Here is a 22500-nt window from a genome sequence, read left to right on the forward strand (position 1 = left end):
ATTCCGGCTCCATTGTTACTACCGATACCGCTCACATTATTGTTGTGATGCTGACTCGCTTGCATCGCAGCTTGGAGATTCGACGTGAGACTCGTCGATAGGCTTGTCGATAGGTTCGTCGCCATCATGTCGTGCTGCGAGTGTGCCGCTGCTACCATACTACACATTTGATGCCTTAGACCTGAAAACAATGATTAGATTTTTAATATATATATGTGTGTATGTTTGTATATATACATAGCGTTGCTTTATTTAGGATTTGCTCTGATACTTTTGAATGACCCAAGTTGTATCTTTGTTTTTGAACGAAGATCTAATGGATTTTTCTTTTTTTCTTTTTTTTTTTTTCCTTTTATTTATACTCATATGAAATTTGTTATAGTTCGTAATAAACATCCAAATGTAATCCTTATTATATTTGTCAAATGTATAGTAAATGTAGTAAAGTTTGATACAAGTGTAATGTGCTATTATTATAGTAACATTTAGATCGTAAATTTGTTTTAATTTTCTTTTAAAGAAACTATTTAATCATTTAACTTAAAAGTTAAATTAAATTAAAATTTAAATTAAAACTTAATTTAAAATTAAATGGATTCTATTTTTCCTTCTTAAATCGTAATTTTATAGATATTTATATGTACGTATATATCATCTAATTTAAAACATTAAAAAAATACCTTGAGCAACAGCAGCCACCGCCGCAGCGGCAGCAGCACCAGGACTGACCGCTCCTTCTGGTCCATTGCAAGCCGCATAATTTGCTAAAGTCGGATACATCGATGCCGGTTCTTCTTTAACAATATGTGGAGAATGACCGTCTCTGAAGACAACTGCCCGAATGACACCACGAATGTGTTCGTCTGGCCAAACGCCGAGTAAAATCCTTTGTGGTCGTCCTCTTCCTTTCGGCCGCAAATCTATATTAAACGAAACCATGATAAAAGACGAATGATTTATTCTAAATCAAATTTTATATATTTTTATTCGTCTATTATAGTAGCCAGCCTCATTTCTCGTGTATTGTTCCAAAATCATTCATAATTTGGATTAATCTTACTAATGTGTTTTTTATTTTATTTTTTTTTGTAATTTCATCGTAATTCTTTATTATATAATTTACACAAACATATATATATGTATATATATAAACGAAAATGAATTCTTCGGAATTTACATATATATATATATATATATATATATATATATATATATATATATATATCGTGTAATAAATTATGTATAGTAATAAAGTACGTATATATAAAAAATGTAATAAATTAGATAATATTATATATGTAAATATGTATATAATATATGTATACATAATATATGTATAAACGTATTATGTAACTGCTTATAATGATATTATTTAATTAATTTTTATAATCAACATATTGGATTTCTGCAGGATATTTTGTTTTCCTTTTCTTATTTCATATCTTTTTATTTCTCTTTTTCCTTTGCTTTCTTATTTTTTGTTTCTTTTTTTGTTTTTTTTTTTGGAGGGGGTGGTATCACATGGTTGTAGGGATTGGAGAACGAAATACTACGGAGAAAAAACTTAAAAGGAGTAACTAATACTCACCGGCCCCACCATCAGCGCTAGGACCTAGCATGTTGTGAACTCTGTTCGCATAGAGGACGAATGTCGGATAAGGGATGTCGTATTTTCTGCGAAGAAAAAGATAATGTATTATTAAACGTTTTAACAATCTTTCACAATTCGTATATTTATTTTTCCAAAGAAATTTTCGTCGTCATATTTATCAATATCTTTAAATCTTGAGAAAGATTTTTATCTTGAAAGATTTATCTTTCGAACGTACTCTCTTATCGCTCTAAGAATATTACAGCATGTTTGAATAAACGTTATTTATCGTATTAAAACAAATTTTAATGAATTTTCAAACGTGTAAAATAAAGACATTAAATAAAACTTTTCCAAGATATCTAGTTATATATTATTATAAAATGTTTATTAAATCTTGCGTAAATAAATATATTTTATTTATTAATTGGCAAAATTTCCGATGGCTGTGAGTGATAAAGTTTAAAAATAAAAGGAAAGGAAGAAAGAAAGAAAAGAAATAAAAAAAAAAAAGAAATAAAATAAAACAGAAAGAACTACACATTCGAAGATATCATATTAATTTGAATATTTACTTCTTCAAAAAAAAAAAAGGAGAAAGAAATACACACACACACACACATCGTTATATGTTACCAGATCGATCATTCATTTTTATGAATTCAGCTAACCTACTTCGAAGTAGTTAATTCCAAGAAATGACACATGTATTATACAGAGAAATACAGTTATGGTAATATTTATGTAATATGTACAAAGCACCAAGGCAAAACAGTAATTTTTTTTTTACTCGACGAATTTCTCAGTTTCGAGCTCAAGAGAGAGAGAGTGAAAGAGAAGAAAAAAGAGAAAAAGATAGAAAAGGACAAAGAATTTGAGTTCATCGAATTCGAGGACGTATACAATATATATAAATTTATCTTTCTCTTTCTCTTTCTCTCTCACTCTCTCTCTCTCTCTATCTCTATCTCTGTCACTCACTCTGTCTTTCTCTCTCTCTTTCTCTTTTCTTTTTTTCTTTTTGTTTTTTCTACCTTGACATCGAGCAAATGTTATTCCAAGAAATTATATAGGTCACTGTGCTAGAGAATTTTCTAAGAAATTATATAGGTCAGTGTACCAGAAAATTTTCCAAGAAATTATATATATATCCGTCGAATGTTTCATGTACACACCGGTTATCCGTAAATAATATTAATAATTAATTATAATTATAATTATAATTTATAATTTAATAATAATAATAATAATAATAATAATAATAATAATAATAATAATAATAATAATAATAATAATAATAATAATAATAATAATAATAATAATAATAATAATAATAATAATAATAATAACATTATATATACATATATTATAAATTGATTGATTATAGAAAGCTGAATTAAAAAAATATCTTTTTTCGTTTTTTGACATTAATAATTAATCATAATTATAATTTATATATAATAATAATAATAATAATAATAATAATAATAATAATAATAATAATAATAATAATAATAATGTATATATTATAAATTAATTACTAGATTCTAGAAATCTGAATAAAAAATAAATGCCTCCTTTCACTTTTTGATATTAATAATTAATCATAATTATAATTTATATGTAATTTCTATAATAATAATAGTAATAATAATAATAATAATAATAATAATAATAATAATAATAATAATAATAATAATAATAATAATAATAATAATAATAATAATAATAATAATAATAATAATAATAATAATAATAGTAATAATAATAACAATATATATTATAAATTAATTATTTCATTCTAGAAACTTGAATTAAAAAAAAATATCCTTTTCCATTTTTTGACATTAATAATTAATCATAATTATAATGTACATATAATTTTTATAATAATAATAATAATAATAATAATAATAATAATAATAATAACAATACATGTATATATATATATATATATATATATATATATATATATATATATATATATATATATATATATATATATATATATATATATATATATATATATACTTGATTTTAGAAAACTGAATTAAAAAAATGTCTCTTTCTTTTTATTTAGAATTAAATATTAAAATAAAATGAACAATAAAAACAACTCATCATCTTTCTTACTTTTGCTTTCCTTTGTTTTCTTTCGTTTGCTTGTTTTTTTTTGTGTTTCTTTCTTTTTTCTTTTATACCGAATTAAATGTTAGATAATGAATGATAAGAAAATTAGAAAAAACTTGCCTCGCTGCTTGACTCAATGAAAGTCCTTCTTTGAGGACACTGAAGATCGCTTCCGCCATTGTCTCCGGTCTCCAAGATTTCAATGGGCCACGTTCACGGAAGCGTAGATTGTGGACTAGGCTCTGATTGGTATTCCAACATTTCTGCCACATCGACTGCAGCTGATACTGGTAGCTGTCTGCTAGTTAACGTCCCCCCGTGGAAAAAAACGGAGAGAAAACAATTAGTCAATGGTTTTTTGTAAACGCCAAATTAATGTGTACATATACACATACACATACACATACACATACACATAAACAGATACACACATATATACATATATGTATGGGTGTGTATATGTATATATATATATATATCTATATGTACATATAAAACAACGCGTATATAGAATAGTACTACACAAACGGTATTACAGTGACGGAAACGTTAAAAAATTCCGATTTAATTTCGGAATTTCTCGTTTTCTCTATTTACTTTTTTTCTTTATTTTTTACTTTTTGTCGTTTGCGTCCTTTTTTTTGTTTTTTTTTTACGTATTAATTTCTACGTCCTCGTTTATGTTGGAAACAAAGAAAAAAAAGAAAATAGAAAAATAAATTAAAAAAAAAAAAAAAAAAAAAAAAAAAAAAAAAAAAAAAAAAAAAAAAAAGTATATATATATGTATATAAAGGAAGAAAAAAAAGAATAAAATAAATAAATACGCATGTCGATGGAAGCGCGATTGTAACGCGCAAAATGTGACGCGTAGCAGAGCTGAAACGAATATGTTTTTTGTTACATTTTTTTTTTTTATTAGTCGATACTTTTTCGCTTTAAAAATTCGAGTTGAGTTTTCGACTTTTGTAAGATCCATATATGTTTTTCTCCCTCTCTCTCTCTCTCTCTCTCTCTCTCTCTCTCTCCCTCTTTCTCTCTCTTATACCTTCAACATTGTAGATTTCCTGTAAAGTGAAGAATCTTAAGAAAGGTACAAGGTATGTAGTTCAAAGGTTAAATGAATTATTATATAACCTGTTAATTATTATATAACGTATCGATTGTATTGTCGTCGTTTATACAATCGTTACAAAGATGCGTTCCAATTTGTAACAAAACAAGCTCAATCGTTTAACACTAAACCTACTACGGATCGGTCAAATGACCGATTAGAATTTAAAATTTCGATTAGAATTTCCTATATACAACTTAATTACAACGTCTTTAAACTTCACAACTTTTTCTATAATAAACGTTACAATATATTTTTCAATATTCACTTCTTTCCTTTATTATTCGTTTTCTATGAAAAACTTGTAGTCTGTTATACCTATTACAACCGATCATTTAATCGGTTGAACGATTTATATATTTTTATAATAATATTATCACGAAGAGTCAATTTTGAAACTATAAAGTCATTACAAATTGAAAATGTTTAAATCAATCTATCCGTACTCACGTTACTGTTTTTTTCCATAAACATTTGTCTGCGCAGGTTACTACTTACGACGAATAAAATGTAAATTATTTACTTTTAAATAAGAGAAACTATATTTTTCCAGTATCAAATTGAATATTATTATCATTCTAAATTAAGAAATATAAGATGTTTTAAGATCGATCATTTGACCGGACGCGCTAGGAATTAGGTATATATGAAGTGTCGGTAGGTTTAGCGTTAAAAAGAAAAGAAAAGAAAAGAAAATAGAGAGGAAACGTATTAATAATAATAATAATAATAATAATAATAATAATAATAATAATAATAATAATAATAATAATAATAATAATAATAATAATAATAATAATAATAATAATAATAATAATAAGTAAGAATAATAATAATAATAATAATAATAATAATAATAAGTAATAATTATACAATAATATTAATAAAATAATAGTAATAGTAATAGTAGTAGTAGCAGTAGTGATAATAATAATAATAATAATAATAATAATAATAATAATAATAATAATAATAATAATAATAATAATAATAATATAATAATAATAATAATAATAATAATAATAATAATAATAATAATAATAATAATAATAATAATAATCATTAATAATAATAATTGTTATTTACTTACTAATGTTAAATACTAATTGGGCTATCGTCGCTATATAATTATTGCATCATCATTATTACAATCATTGCTTACAGAAATTCGAAGTAGTCTAGAATTTCTTTCTCTCTCTCTCTCTCTCTCTCTCTCTCTCTCTCTCTCAATCTCTCACACTCACTACTCAACATTTATTCGAATTACTCGCTTAATTTTAATATAAACGAGTTTATAATCAAGATTAATATTGGAAAGAGGACACAGTTTAAATATTAAAAAGCATTCATCACCCAGTCCTTTCGTTAATTTTGTCAAGACGAATATTACAAAAATAAAAAAAGAGAAAAAGGAAGGAGAAAAGAAACAAAAAAGAAAAAAAAGAAATAAAAAATAAGATTAAGAAGAGAAAAAAGATAAAAATAAAAAGTAATCAAAGAAAAAGAAAAGAAAAAAAGAAATAAATAAATAAATAAAGAAAGAAAGAAAGAAAGAAAGAAAGAGAAAAAAAGAAAGAAAACAATTTCTCCTCGAGTTGAGACTTTTCTAAAGTGTGAATTTACGTGCACGTTTTTTTCCGGAAGAAGAAGTTTTTTTCCGAGGAGAAGAACCAAGAAGAACGAACATTACTCGGTACATAATAACTCTCACGTATACATATACACATACACACATATATTCTACATACATACATACAGAGAAACTTACTGTCTCTCTCTCTCTCTCTTTCTCTTTCTCTTTTTCTCTCCCATACACACACTCGTCATACGCGTATTTACGTAGTATACACATCGTAGTTCTACATGCATCATGATCATCTACTATATATATATATATATATATAGTATATATATATAGTATATATATATAGTATATATATATATATAGTATATATATATATAGTATATATATATGTATATATATATATATATATATATATATATATATATATATGTATATATATATCGAGAACAGCACCCAGTATGGCACGAATGGCCTTAATTCACAACGATTATTTAATAGTTAAGTTATTGAGTTTAATTAAGCCTCCTCCAATTTGACGATTAATACAATTCATTGGAAATACGAGCGCGAGCGCGCGGGCACGCGCTCACGCTTACGCTTTAATGCGCATGTTCGTCTCTAACGAGTATAGAAAAGAGTTTACGTTTTTCTATCTTTAGAAGTTTGTTTCATGGATAGCTTAAAAACGATTGAGAGCGTGGCCAAGTGACGGTGAGTTGTTGGGGTAAAGGAACAGGATGGAGGGAGGCTAGAGTGGGAGAAAGTTATGGGTTATTGAGCGCGAAAGGTAAGAGAAGGGAGTTATTTAAACGTCTTATTCCTTCGAATTTCTTTTCCACTTCTAATTTCCCTTTGCTAAAGCGGAAAAGTCGACTGTGATAATTTAATCCAAATGCAAGATTTGATTCCGTAAAACGAAGCGCCCTCGTTATACTTTCATGATCTATCGTCTCCTTCGTACAAACGCATTTCTTAATAGTCTAGACTTGGAATATCGCGTGATACATATATATTTCCTTTTATCTTTATCTCTATTTATATATCTATATATATATATAATATGTATGTATATATATATATATATATATATATATATATATATTTATCTCTTTCTCTCTCTCTCTCTCTCTCTCTTTCTCTCTCTCTCTCTCTCTCTCTTTCTCTCTCTCTCTCTCTCTCTCTCTCTCTTCTCTCTTTCTCTCTCTCTCTCTCTCTCTTTCTCTCTCTCTCTCACAAAGTCTCTCATTTTTCTTGATTCCTTTTACATTGTTTTTTGTTAATTTTTATTTATCACAGTGATGATGACATATACGTGGACATACGCATACTCTTTACACACATACGTATAAGCGCACACGCACTCGCGCAACGCGGTAATATTTTTAATAGATTTGAGATGGATAGAAGAAAGAAAAAAAAATAACGAGAACAAATATGGGAGAACAATCTATAATAGATAAATATAATTCAACGTTAGAAGATCTTTCTTTTGCTTCCTTCCTTTATTGCTTTCTTTCTTTCTTTCTTTCTTTCTCTCTTTCTCTCTGTCTTTCTTCCTTTCTTTCTTTCTTTCTTTCTTTCTTTCTTTCTTTCTTTCTTTCTTTCTATTGAAGTAAAGAAATTAAGTAAAAGAGTATTAACGTTAAGAATGTTTTTTATAATTTTACTCCAACAAAACGATTCTAATTCATTTTTAAATCTTTCGTTAATAATTTTTAATAGATTAGAAATTTTATTACGTTAGAAAATCTTTTCTCTTATTTTTCTTCTTTTTCTTTTTTCCCTTTCCTTTCCTTTCCTTTTTCTTTTTCTATTCTATTCTTTTTCTTATATTTCTTTCCTTAACTTCAAATAAAGTAAATTATAACGTATGGAATGTTCTTTTTCTAATTCTTTTCACATAAACGTGATTTTAATTAATTTTTAAATTCTTTCATTTTTTACTAGTCCCTTATAATATGTACGTCCCGGCTAATATCTACGAATTATTATATCTTTCTTTAAATGTTTTAATTAATGATTAATTATCGTTAATGGGATATGTTATTTATGTCATCGAAGATAATAATTACGATTTTATTACGATCGAACTTCTCGAATGATGCTAAATTAAGAAATGAAAAAGTTTCGACCTTTGTGATCGAACGATTTGCTTTATCTATGTGAGAGTACGTTTATATGTATTACGTATTGTACTCATGACACGTAACAAAACTTTACATGTATTATTTTCTTTTCTTTTTTTTTCCTTTTTTTTCTCTTTTCTCTTTTTTTTTTCTCGATATATACATATACATATGTGTAACTTCGTTTTATGACTTTGAGTTAAGTTTCTAATAGTAAGCATAACATAACGTAACAATTCGTAAAATAAAGAAAAAAAATATTATACGAATCGTCAAATAGAGTATTTTAATTGCAATGTGTCAAATAAATCTTTCGCAAAAAATTATTTCCCTTTCTCTCTCTCTCTCTCTCTCTCTCTCTCTCTTTTTCTCTTTCTCTTTCTATCTATCTCTGTCTCGCTTTTTCATTCATCATTTCTTTCTTTCTCTTTATTACTATGATACGTCATCATAGCTATGACGTATTAATCTAATATTAGAATATCATGAATTCTAATATCGTTGAAAATCATTATGCATTGTGTATTAACATTGATAATTAATATAAGCGTTATAACTTTTCTAAAAATTTACATCGATCATTTCTCTATCTTTTATGTAGTGAAACAAAAAAAAAAAAGGAAAAAGATAAAAATTTATATCTCAAAAAATACAAATCTTTTCAATATCATCGAGCGTTAAATCGAAAATTACGACACGCAGATATATATCTATATATTGTTGATTATATACAATAATTCAACCGCGTTTCTCGTTAATTATATAAATGGAATGCATTTAATGCGTCTTTTTTTACGTTCGTTCTTAGGTACATACGATTAATTAACTAATTAATTAATATCCAATGGAAGACGATCAAGCGGAAGGCACTTGTAGCATCTTAATAAATCACGCTTACTTGAAGAATAAGAATTATATATAGTTTAGTCGACGTACATATATCTAACAGTTTTGTTACAAATATGAAAAAATATTGAGTGACCTTTTATAAATACAATCCACGACATTTAAACATATGTGATATAAAAAATAGACACTGATTAAAGAAAATTTATATTTCAAGTTATCAACGATTCCACATTTTTTTTTATAATTTCATTGTAATTCAAACTTCTACTTTCTTTTCTTTCTTTTCTTTTTTTTTTCTTTTTCTTTCCTTTTTCATGTTGATAAAGTTTGAAAGGACTCTTAAAATTCATCCGTGAAAGAGATAACGTTGATTGATTGACCAATCTTGCTGTCAAATTTCTTTTCTCTTTCTTTTTTTTTGGAAGGGAAAATTTAATCTTAACCCTTTTAATACCCTAGAACTCTGGCTTTTCATTTTTAACACAACTCAAATACACGTAATGACATTTTATTTCATTTTTGAAAAATAATCGTTTCGATTACGAAAGTAAAATATTTCAAAATGAAAATAAAATAACATAAGGAAAACAAAAATACATGAAACATTTTCATTTTTAAGAAAAACACGTTAACTTAAACGTGTTTCTCATAAAATCGCACATATTTCAAAAGATATTTTTCAACGATACCCGAAAAACTTATAAAGGTATTATAAGGATTAAACATAAATTACCTTCACATGACAATCTTGGTCACTCGCATAGTTACATACATTACGTATTGAATTAATTTACAAAAAGTTTATTAAAATATCCATATCCTAGATCGGCTCTCTCTCTCTCTCTCTCTGCTCTATGTTGCTTTCTAAGTGTATCGCTGATGTCGTGGTCGTCGTCGTGGACGTGGACGAGGTCGTAGTCGTGGTCGTGGACGAGGTCGAGATCTTAGTCGTAGTCGTGGTCGTGGTCGTGGTCGTGGTCGTGGTCGTTTTCGTCGTCGTCGTCGCTCTCGTTGGCGATGAAGATGAGTGTCATCGGCCATCTTCTCCGGTCATTCGTTCTCATTTTCATCGTTGAAATACAAGGACACTATAGAGTGTTTCTTACAAAATGCCCACCACCAACGAAAACCCGAGAGCCCGGTAAAGACGAACCCAGGATCGCGTTTTCGTCTTAACTTTTCAACGAAGTTTAATATCACGTTAAGGGACTTTTTCGTTCGTCGATTATATGGGCTAATGCTTATGTCGCAACAAAATTCAAGGACGGCCGTTTCCTCGTTCGAATTTAAACCAGCTTCCTCGAGAACCATCATCCTCTTCGATTTACCAAGGATGTTGTCGTATAGGGTGCCCTTAGGTATACCATACTTCGTTGATGCCTGTGTGAACCTCATCTTTTGGGTAACCACAGCCTCGATTGCTTCTTGAAGGTCATGCCGAGTCCACGTAGGTGCCTTCAGCTTCAGCAGGCTCGTATAGTCAGCTAGAAAATAGTCATGCGATTTTCGGATTCCCCCTTTTTTTTTTCTCTTTATCTATCTCTAGCTCTAGCTCTCCCTCTCTCTCTCTCTCTTTCTCTCTCCCTCTCTCTCTCTCTCTATCTTCTCTCTTTCTCTCTCTCTTTCTCTCTCTATCTCTCTATCTGTCTCTGTCTCTTTCCCCTCTTTCCTATCATTACCGATATATCTGTCTCTCTTTCGAGAGGAAGAAGAATAACAATAACAATAACAATAATAATAATAATAACAATAATAATAATAATAACAATAAACGACCTCGTTTCATTAGTTAGAAGAACAAGAACAGCGAGTCCTAGGATATAGAAAGGATTATTTTTCTTTTTTTTTTTTTTCTTTTTTTTTTTTAATTTCTTTTTTATTTCATTAAGGATTAAGCAACGAGTAAACGTCTTCACTCTTTTTTCTTCTCTATTCTCTTAATCTAAGAGAAATTAAAGGAAGATAAGAATGAAACAACAAATCAAGTGGGATAGTGTAATAACTATTGAAGGATTAAAGGAGGAACTACGATAAAAAGGAACCAACGGCGATTTCGATGATTGCGAAGAAATCTTTCTCTGAAGTTTTCGAGACGAATAATGAACGATGTTGGCGGATGTAAGAGAGAGAAAAAGAGAGAGAGAGAGAGAGAGAGAAAGAGAGAAAGAGAGAAAAAGAGAGAGAGAGAGAGAGAGAGGGAGAGAAAGAGAAGAATTTTCATTCTTTTTTTTCTATTTTTTTACCCCCCTCTCTCTCTCTCTCTTTCTCTCTCTCTATCTATCTATCTATCTATCTATCTATCTTTCTCTCTATCTTGCAAAATACTCTAATTGAAATAAAAATTTTCAAAGATTTCAAGGGAAGGTATAGGATACACGAAACATAAATATCCGAGTAAAAGTGAATAAAAACAACAGTCGGAGGTAATAAAGGAAAGAACGAGTTTTATCAAATCTCGAGTGAAATGTAGAAGGTAGTAAAATCAAAGAAAATGCGGTCAGGCAATGAAAGTCTCTCTCTCTCTCTCTCTCTCTCTCTCTTTCTCTCTTTTTCTCTCTCTCTCTCTCTCTGTCTCTGTCTCTTTCTCTCTCTCTCTTTTTCTCTTGCAAAAAAACGCGAACACGAAATGTAAATTTTTCCTAAGAAATAATACTCCTTGCTGGTAGGGCTTCTTGAATCGATTTGAGACGCGTAACGAGAGAGTTCGAAGTTTCCGACGTCGTCCTCGTCCTCGTCGTCGTCGTCGTTGTCGTCGTCGTCGTCGTCGTCATCGTCGTCGTCGTCGTCGTAGTCGTTGTCGTAGTCGTCAACGTGCTCGTAGTCGTGCTCGATTTACCGTGAAACTCGGAAAGGAAGGGTAGCCGCGTGTGCGAAAGATTCGCGACTACGTTTGCGAGCGTCACGAATTGCGAGAACGCGTTATCGCTGCTATTAAACCGATGCCCGCCCGTCGTTTCGTCGTCTATCTAAATTGCTTTCTATATTAAAGCAAAACGCATTCCACTGCGCTTTATTATTGCCGGTGTAACGACACTACTCCTTTCTTTCTTTTCTCTCTTTCTCTCTTTCTCCATTGCTAAACTTTTCTCTCTTTCTCTCTCTTTCTCTATTTTCCTTTACGTCCCTCAAAAACCGATCGTGTTCGAGAGCACACCTTTTTCTTCATCACTTTCTGCTTCTGTCTTTTTTTCCTGTTTTTCTTTTTTGTTTTTTTGTTTCTTTTTCTTTTTCTTTTACTAGCTCTTTCACTTTCCTTTTCTCTTTTTTCACTTTCTATTAGTTGTAAGAGAAGAAAAGAAGAAAATAATTTTTATCTTTCGTGTGAATGATAATAATTATTATTGTTATCGTTATTATTTACATTATATTTTATTATTTTGTTAATTAGTAATAAATACAATAGTAAAGAGTATATATATATAATTATAACAAATTATGATTAAAAAAAAAATAACAATGATAACAATTATAAGATCATTTTTCTTCTACATGTATATAGAAATGAAAAAAAATTTTTATTTTTCGTGTAAATAGTAATAAAATGCTGTGTAAATAATAATAAAAGTAATAATTATTTTTCACACATACACATTTATTTGTATATATATATATATATATATATATATATATATATATATACAAATAATTATTAATTTAAATAGAAATAGTAAAAAAGATAAAAGGAAGTTGAAGTAATCGGTAAGCAAAGTTCTCCTGAAATTATTATTATTAATAAAATTTATAGGGTGGGCGAATTGATAGATGCATTTGACTCTGAGAGGACAATACGGTATGAAACTCACCTGCTATACTGGAGGTGGAGGCACCGAGCCAAGCGTGGGACGATTCCAACAACTTGGCCTGAAACAAAGAAAAAAGAAAGGCTAAGATTAGACGAGTCCGTTGGTCTTTTTCTTAGTATATTTCTAGAATTTTAGATCATTTATTGCGTCTAACTTTTGTTAAGACAATGATCACTGTATCATTAAGATACTAACAGCATTATGAGGTTGTTAGTTAGAAATTAGTTTTCTGATTGAATAAATTATTCATTGAATATGAAACTTAATGTGTATGTACTTTTTTCTTTTAACTTTATCGAGTTAAGATTGAAAAGGAATAAATAATATTTGAAAGAGTAACAAATTTAAATAAAATTTATATCAATATATAAATCTAGAAATAATGTAAATCGATATTATTAATAATAATAATAAATTATTAATTAATGGAATTATAATAATAAAAAAACAAAATCAGAGTTAGACAGATTTACGGATTTACAGATTTACAGATTACGGAGGAGTAGATTACATTCAACTCTTTTGTACTAAGATTTATGAGATTTTATATTTTAATTAAAAAAATATTGCAATATAAAAACGAAGAAATTATATTAGAAAACAAATTTAAATGCTTATTGGAGAAGAAAATATAAAAAAAAAAAAAAATATAAAAAAAAATAACAAATATACGAATAAAAAATAAAATAATATTATTATAAAAGTGTTCTTTCCGTGTTTACAATAAAAAAAACAACAGATCTGGCTTATTTGAATTTCTATTATACCACTCCTTTCCTTTTTTTCACCTAAGTGCCGCAAGTTTTTTTTTCCTTTTTCCTTTTTTCTTTATCCTCAACTTACACGATATCGTAAGTTTCTTTTCACAAGAATGAAAAGAAACAAATTATACTTGAGGAAACCGGTATTCAAGTGTATATCCAGGCTTAAATAATAAATAAAAGAAAAAAAAGACAACCTCAAGTGGAAAAAAAAAAAAAATATATATATATATATATATATACATATATATACAAATCTGGGAATAAAGTAAAATAAAACTTTAGCATCTCCTGAGTACACAATGGGGAAGTAACGATAAAGAAGAAATAAAGTGGAAATCTGAGGAAGGGGAGGCCTGGCCTATGAAATGAAGATTTTAGTAAAACCATCCCCTTTTCTTCTTCGAGCTAAGAATCACGAGATTTTATCTCAGTTTGACCAATAAGCGAGACGAACGAACGAACGTACGAACGGATGGATGGATGGATGGATGGATGGTTGGATGAATGGATGGATGGATGGATAGAAGGATGGATGGATGGATGGATGGATGGATGGATGGATGGATGGATGGATGGATGGATGGATGGATGGATGGATGGATGGATGGATGGACAGATGCGAGAACAAATTTTAACGTCGATATCGCGAGAAGAATAAGAAGAAGAACAATAAGAAGAATAAGAAGAAGAAGAACAAGAACAGTTTGAAGAGTTAAAAGAGAGGGAGAGAGAGAGAGAGAGCAAGAGAGATAGAGAAAAATAGATAGAAAGAGAGAGAGAGAGAGAGAGAGAGAGAGAGAGAGAGAGAAAGAGAGAGGTAGGAGGTAGGTAAGGGGGGGAGTAGGGAACAAGAGGAGGTTCTGGGCGCCTCCGCCGACAACTTTGCTAATATGTGAGGCTTTCTGGGCTTTTCCATGAAAAGGGGGTTGCGAGACGCGTCGAAAGCGCAAGACACACGCAAAGTTGCTTCATTTCGAAAGTTTCCCTCCGTATACTCTTCTCTCTCTCTCTCTCTCTCTCTCTCTCTCTCTCTTTCTCTCTCTCTCTCGCGGCATTTCGCGATTTCTGCAATAGAATCGCCGCCGACTCTTCCTCGGGTTTCCTCAAGCTTCAGTTTCGCTTCTACCTCCCACCATCATATCTCTACCTCCTCTTACCACCACCTCCTCTATACCACCTTTATATCTCTCCGGTTGGCTCGGTTCGTCGTTGCGACGCGAAAAAGGAACTTACTCCTCCAAATTTTACCATCTCCACCTCCTTCACCTTCTCTACCTCCTAACTTCCACCTCATATACCGAAGCGTTTTTCAGGAGTCCTCTCTCGCCAACCGACTTTTCAAATTAATTTTTAAGGGTCTCATCATCGACGCGCGCTTCCTCGCGTTTTTTAGTGGTGGTTTGATAACCAACCGGCCCAGTCCATCGGCCACAGCTTCAGTACCAGCAGCAACATTAGCAGTACCAGTAGCGGTAGCAATAGCAGCAGCAATTCAACGCCAATCGTACCTTTCTTCATTCCTTTTTCTTTCTCTTTTTTTGTTCATTTTTTTTTTTTTCTTTTATTTTGCTCTTCCTTTTCCATCATTGGGGGGGTTATCACCGTTAATACTACTATAGCTATCATTGCTTAGTTCTCTTTTTTTCTCTCTTTCTCTCTGTCTCTCTCTTTTTCTCTTTCTCTCTCTTTCTATTTCTATCTTTCTTCTATTTTTTTTTTCCCTCGGAGAGGGATAAACGCGCAAGCAGCGCGAACTGCCTCGGACCCACTCGAAGAAAAAGTTCTGTTGATCCACGAGTTTGTTGGGCCAACTAAAGGCTTTTTGTTTAAAACCGGCGAAGCGGAGCGGAAATTTTTTCACCAAACTCTCTCTTTCTGTCTCTCTCTCTCTCTCTCTCTCTCTCTTTATCTCTCTAAAACAATCTCTATCTCTTTCTTTCCTCTCTATCTCGAGTGCACTCGCCTCAGTTCAGTAAAATAAACCCTCTGCCCATTATTTGTCTCGAAGGAGGATGGGAGCGGGAAAAAGAGAGACTATAGATAGATAGAAAGATAGATAGATCGGAGAATGTGGATAAACCAAGAGAGAATAAAAAGGAAGAAGAATAAGAATCGATGAGAGTCTAAAATATAACGTATTGGAAAAAGAAAAAGAGAGGACTGAGATTTAGAAAAGAAGAAGGAAACTCTCTCTCTCTCTCTCTCTCTCTCTCTCTCCGTTAATTTAATTGTGCGTATATCAAACAAATAATGAATTATCTTCTCTCTCTCTCTCTATCTCTCTCTCTATTTCTTTATCTTTACATCTACGAGCATTTCATGTAAAATATATACACATAGAAGAGATTGTATCACTTAAGATACTTTTTTAACCCTATTTTCTTATTTGATTCAACGATCTTTTCTTTTTCTTCAAAGAATGAATCAATTTGTTGTAAATATTTTTATAATATGGCATAAAAAATTCATAAACTTGTTAAACCATATCTTTTGTTTTAAGATAATAAATTTCTGGATGAAAATAATAAAAAGTTTAATTATGAAAATGAACGTCTGAGTAACGTGATATTTTTATCGGTTAACAAAAAAAAAAAAGATGATATTAATTATTAAATAACATATTTACGTTAATATTAACATATGTTATCGTTAATGAAAATGATCTTCCCTTTTTTTTTCTTTTTCGTTAGAAAGATAACACGGTAATGATAACTTGTACGATATGTGTGATATAAAATATCTTCCGATAGTACGATTTAGGAAAAACATGATATATATATATATATATATATATATATATATATATATATATCTATAATATATATATATTATGTATAACAAGATACATATATATATATATTTATATAGATTTACATTTAATATTGGATCTCATTTGTATTTAGCAATAAAAAAATAAAAAAAAAAGAGAAATTGGTAAGATACAATTGAAATAACCAATATGTATTTAGTGTTGTAGAAAAGGAGTAACTAGACATGCATGCATACATACATATATAATTCGAAGTTAACCATGAGGATCTTCCTCTCTCTCTCTCTCTCTCTCTCTCTCTCTCTCTCTCTATTTCTTTCTCTTACTCTTTTACTCTCATAGGTAAAATCGGGGGATGAGCGTAATTTCGAGAAGCGACCGCTGCCGGCGACGGCTGCACGCATCTCGAGCTAAACCACACAAAGAATTATCGAACAGACCGTAGCCGTTTCTGGCAAATGCATGTCGAAACGAAAGAGAGAGATAGAGAGAGCAAAAGAGAGAAAGAAAGAGAGAGAGAGAGAGAGAGAGAGAAAAGAGACGGAGAGTGGACACGAGAGAGAAAGTGAACGCCAGTGCAGTCGTAGTTCGGACGTGCAAGCAGTATATCGTGTCGCGTGCATTTTTCATTGTCTCGTGTCCCTGTGACGGTGCAGTCGAGGAATAGAAAAAGAAGGGTGGGATAGAGATAGCGAGTAGGAGAGAAAGAGAGAGAGAGAGAGAGAGAGAGAGAGAGAGAGAGAGAGAGAGAGAGAGAGAATAACGTCGAAGAACGTACGACGTGCAGTCTGACGTGTGCATTGACGAGAAAATTGCAAGGGAGCTCGTGCACTTTCTCTCTCTCTCTCTCTCTCTCTCTCTCTCTCTCTCTCTATCGTCTTCTTCTTTTTCCCAGAATAATCGACCTCGTATATTATTTTCGGCTCTACGTCTTTCTTCCGAAACGGAGAGCGCGCATGCGCCAGAGCGGGAAAGAGACAGAGAAAAAAAAGAGAGAGAGAGAGAGAGAGAGAGAGAGAACTATTTGCTGGCATACAAAATTCACTTTCTTAGTGTCGTATCGATATTTCTGATTTAAGTGACAAAGTTATTCAAATTCTTATAGAAAAATAAATCAAACATTTTCACATTCTCTATTTACAAATACTCACGCACACATACATATTATATATATATATATATATATATATATATATATACAATAGTTTAATATATTTTCTATGACACAAAACTTAAAGTATTAGATGAAGAAAACATTAGTGTTAGAACGCAATTCATAGATAATTATATATTCCTCATTAAAATGATATCCTTCCTCTATTTTTCCTCTTTTCTTAGAATATATAATACACAAAATAATAATAGTAATAATAATAATAATAATAATAATAAAATAATAATAATAATAATAATAATAATAATAATAATAATAATAATAATAATAATAATAATAATAATAATAATAATAATAATAATAATAATAATAAATATTCACATAAATACGAGGAAGTTCAGAGATCGTGCAAGATAGTGCACGATAGAGAGAATATTTTTGAATATAGAAGACGTACTTTAGACTTGGCAGAAACTCGTCTAATTAGCCTAATACTCCAATAAATGGGATTAAGGAAATAATAATAATAATAATAATAATAATAATAATAATAATAATAATAATAATAATAATAATAATAATAATAATAATAATAATAATAATAATAATAATAATAATAATAATAATAATAATAATAATAATAATAATAATAATAATAATAATAAGAATAATAATAATAATAATAATAATAATAATAACAACAAAAATAACAATAACAATAACATTAACAATAATAACATTATTATTATTATATACACCTATTTAGTAGAGACAAATTTATTACACATATATTATATATGTATGTATATATTCATAATAATCACGTATGTGACCTAATTTACGTTATCTTGATGATATTTTTTTTTCTATAATAATCCGTGCTAATGATAAAATAATATATAAATCGATTGAACGTTCGTGATCCGATAACGTATTAAGGCGGTAAAATTGAAAAGAATTCGTTCACGCGTCAGATTTTACAAAAGGGGTGGCGATTCTGACCGGCATGTAGTACCAGAGCAACGGCAGCAATGCCGGTAGTAGTAGCCTGGGCACCGACTATGTGCTAGCAGTCCGCTTTCTGTATGATGCATGCCGCTAATGGAAATGAGGCCTTCGAGCTTGCATATCCCTTTCCTGTGCGAAGTTACGTCCCTCCCACTTCTCTCTATTCTATCTCTTTCAACTCTCTCTCTCTCTCTTTTTCTTTCTCTCTTTCTCTTTCTCTCTTTCTCTCTTTCTCTTTTTCTCGCTCCGGTACGCGGGCGTAAACGTCAAGCAGAGTTTGCTCCTCTCGTCGCTACTACTTCTTTCCCCTCGCTTTCTTTCTCAGAGGCTCGGCCTCGAGAAGACAGAGGCATCCGCACACGCTCGGTCGAAGAGGGTTCGTGAATTAAATATGGCCAAGCGAGATACGCGGCTTCCGTCTCTATTTCTCTCTCTCTCTCTCTCTCTCTCTCTCTCTCTCTCTCTCTTCCTCTCTCTTTCTCGTTTTACACGAAAGCGAGATTTTCCTCTCACTTTGATACTTCGTCGTTCTCTCTTTCTATATATACATATGCGTGGCCACGCGCGCATATATATATATATATATATATATATATATATATATATATATATATATCTTTCTCTTTCCCTCTCTTTTTTCTGACTCTTTTTCCTTATATTCTTTCTTCCTCTTCTCATATTCATATATCATCCATCTTCTCGTATGCTTTTACACCTGTTAATCGTCCCTATGTCACCGAATATTCTTCTCATTCTTTTTTCATTTCTTTTCTTTCCTTAAGATTCTTCTCATTCTTACAAATGTCAAATCCTCGATAATCATCTCTATCTAATGAAGTTTTCAAGGTCTTGCCTTTATATAGATCGAAAAAGAATGAAAAAAAAAAAAAGAAATGTATTTCAGAAATCCTATCTAATTGAAATTCTATTCATGAAGCTTTATCGTAAAGAACGTATTTATTTATGAAAATTAAAATTACATACAACAATATGATTAAATATTCGACGATCATTTCGATCATAGGTCGGTATCAATCATATTATTGGCGAAAAACAAAAAAGAAACGAAAATTTCTTATAGTTTCACTGTTTAAATTAAAACGAAATGAAAGAAATCACTTTCTACGCCATTCATGAAATCCGTAGCTATTTATGGGATAATTCTTATCGATCTTTTGTCAAGGATTTAAAGAGATAAAGAGAAAGAGATATAGAAATATAGAAATAGAAGTAGTAGTCGTACTCGTCGTCGTCATAGTCGTCGTAGTCGTCGTTCTGGGGCTAATTCTTGCAAATATTTGCCGGGCAAGGATATAGGCGTGAGGATAGGAGTAGGGATAGAGGTGGAGGATAGGAGAGCTGCTACTGTGAGAAAGAGAAAGAGAAAGAGAAAGAGAAAGATAGAGTGAGTGAAAGAGGAAACAAGGAAGGAAGGAATGAAGGAAGGAAGGAAGGAAGGAAGGGAGTCAGGGATATAGGCACAGGGATTTCAGTCAACACGACAATCCTCGACACCGTCGTCGTCGTCCTCATCCTCGTCCTCGTCCTCGTGAGCGTCGCCATCGCGTCGCTCGGAGTTTCACGTAGCAGAATGCAGCGCCGCAGCAAATTTCTAATCAGATTAGCGCGGATTAGCAAAGTTCGTTTGTTCTAATGAAATTCGTCTAAATTAACGTCGGACGAAAGAGAGAACGACGGCACTGGCGGCGGTGGTGGCGGCGGCGGCAGAGGCGGCGGAGGGGCAGAGCCAGCGGCAGTACCAGCCAACGAGAGAGGGAGAGAGAGAGAGAGAGAAAGAGAGAGAGAGAGAGAGAGAGAGAGAAAGAGAGAGAGAGAGAGAGAGAAATACATAGATAGAAATAGAGAAAGAAAGAGAGATCGTTTATGCTCACTTACGACGTATCCATGACTCGAACTTTTAGGCTCTCGTCGACTCTCTTTTATCGTATTCAAGGTTTCGATTTTATTTCTTTATTTTAATTTTTTTTTTCTTTTATCTTCATATTCATAACGATTTCATTTTTCAATAGCGTTCTTAAAATCATGGAACTTTTTTTATCCATGTAATTATACTCTATTCGATCTATCCTTGTCGGATAAGTTTTTAACTTTCAAGGATGAAGAATTCGAAAGCTAAAATATATTGATCAATGCGATGAGAAATTGTTAATTTTAAATCTTAATAAATATTTCATATAAAAAGACGTAAATATTATTATGATATTATCTTTCTTTTTCCTTATTCTCAACTTATAATCGATGGAAGTAATTTTCTATAGACAAGATTAATATGTATTAATATTTACAGTATAAACGTTGTTCTTTCCTCGTTTTCTTTTTTTTTTTTTCTTTTAGTTTCCAATTTTTCTTCTCTCTTTATTTATTTATTTCTTTATTATACTTCTTTTTTTATTTTCTATTTCTTTTTTCCCCTTAAATAAGGCAACGACAATGTAAATAAGATAACGAATTTAGGCGATTATCATTCGTCGTTACATACGTAATGGGACCTCATGTGTAACCCTTTCTCGAATGATAGTCTCTCTCGTCCTAATGTTTAAACTAACACGCGTATCTATACTCGAAACTCGTCATCTCCGGCTATTTATCTTTCGCGTTGACGCACACGCATACAAGGACTCTACCGTCACACGAGAGCGCTCGAATAAATAGATTTATTTATTTACGATAAATTGATGCCGGCTGGCTTGTCTCCCCCGGAGGGAGACCACACGTAACGAATATATACACACGCACATATGTCGTCTACGTATAACAGAGATAGAGATAGAGAAAGAGAGAGAGAGAGAGAGAGAGAGAGAGAGAGAGAGAGAGAGAGAGAGAGAGAGAGAACTAAAGGTACGAGAATCGGATTGTTTCGCGTTTATATGACGCGATGTGCCAAGCTGATTCGTTGCATTTCGCTACTGCCTCGTCATTATTGCTTTAACGAAATAATTCGAGCGATTTCAATGGACAATATTTTGTCTTCATTTTCTTTTTTTTTTTGTTCGGTCCTACTTTCCTTCTTTATTTTCCCTTTTTTCTCGTGGTTTCTTTTTTGTCCCCTATTTTTTCTATTTTTTTGTCTCTTTCCTTCCTTCCTGTTTTCTCTCTCCCTCTCTTTCTCTCTCTCTCTCTCTCTCTCTTTCTCTCTCTCTCTTTCTCTCTCTCTCTCTCTCTTTCTTCCTTTCTTTCTTTTTTATTGTTCGAGTTTTCATTTCCTCTTAACTCTTCTCATCCCTATTGGACAAAGTGCGTACGTACAAAACTCTTTCCTTTCTCCGTTTCGTTCTCGGAAAGCTGGCGTTTTAGATCGACGCTTTTCCATTTTTCTCCATGTTCCGTGTGCGAACGAACGAACGAACGAACGAACGAACGAACGTACGTACGTACGTTCGTATACATGTATGCATGCATGTATGTATGTATGTATGCATGTATGTATGTATGTATGTATGTATCTGTATGTGCTCGTGTACCACGTTATATATCGTCGAACGCTACAGGTAGCAGAACGCGCCAGTGCACTGCTGTCGAAATCGACGCGCTCGATGACATCGCCCGTGGCTTTTCTATGGACCATGCTAGAAAGAGAGAGAGAACGAGAGAAAGAGAGAAAGAGAGAAAGTGAGAGAGAGAGAGAGA

At 31.1% G+C, this 22500-nt stretch overlaps 1 protein-coding gene across 3 annotated transcripts in view; it reads right to left on the reverse strand.

Moving 5' to 3' along the window:
• LOC124429372 (protein bric-a-brac 1-like) overlaps window positions 1-22500 on the reverse strand; it is a 360935-nt gene that overhangs the window by 557 nt on the left and 337878 nt on the right. For all 3 annotated transcript variants that reach the window (XM_046974562.1, XM_046974563.1, XM_046974561.1), the window contains 5 exons: window positions 13197-13254; window positions 3842-4019; window positions 1589-1674; window positions 681-920; window positions 1-181 (listed from right to left, as the gene is read on the reverse strand). The exon at window positions 1-181 is cut by the window's left edge and continues 557 nt beyond it. In XM_046974562.1, coding sequence (XP_046830518.1) covers window positions 1-181; window positions 681-920; window positions 1589-1674; window positions 3842-4019; window positions 13197-13254 — 743 coding nt within the window. The remainder of the gene's footprint in view (window positions 182-680; window positions 921-1588; window positions 1675-3841; window positions 4020-13196; window positions 13255-22500) is intronic.

This window comes from Vespa crabro, chromosome 15, assembly GCF_910589235.1.
Source record: "Vespa crabro chromosome 15, iyVesCrab1.2, whole genome shotgun sequence".
Taxonomy (NCBI): Eukaryota; Metazoa; Arthropoda; class Insecta; order Hymenoptera; family Vespidae; genus Vespa; species Vespa crabro.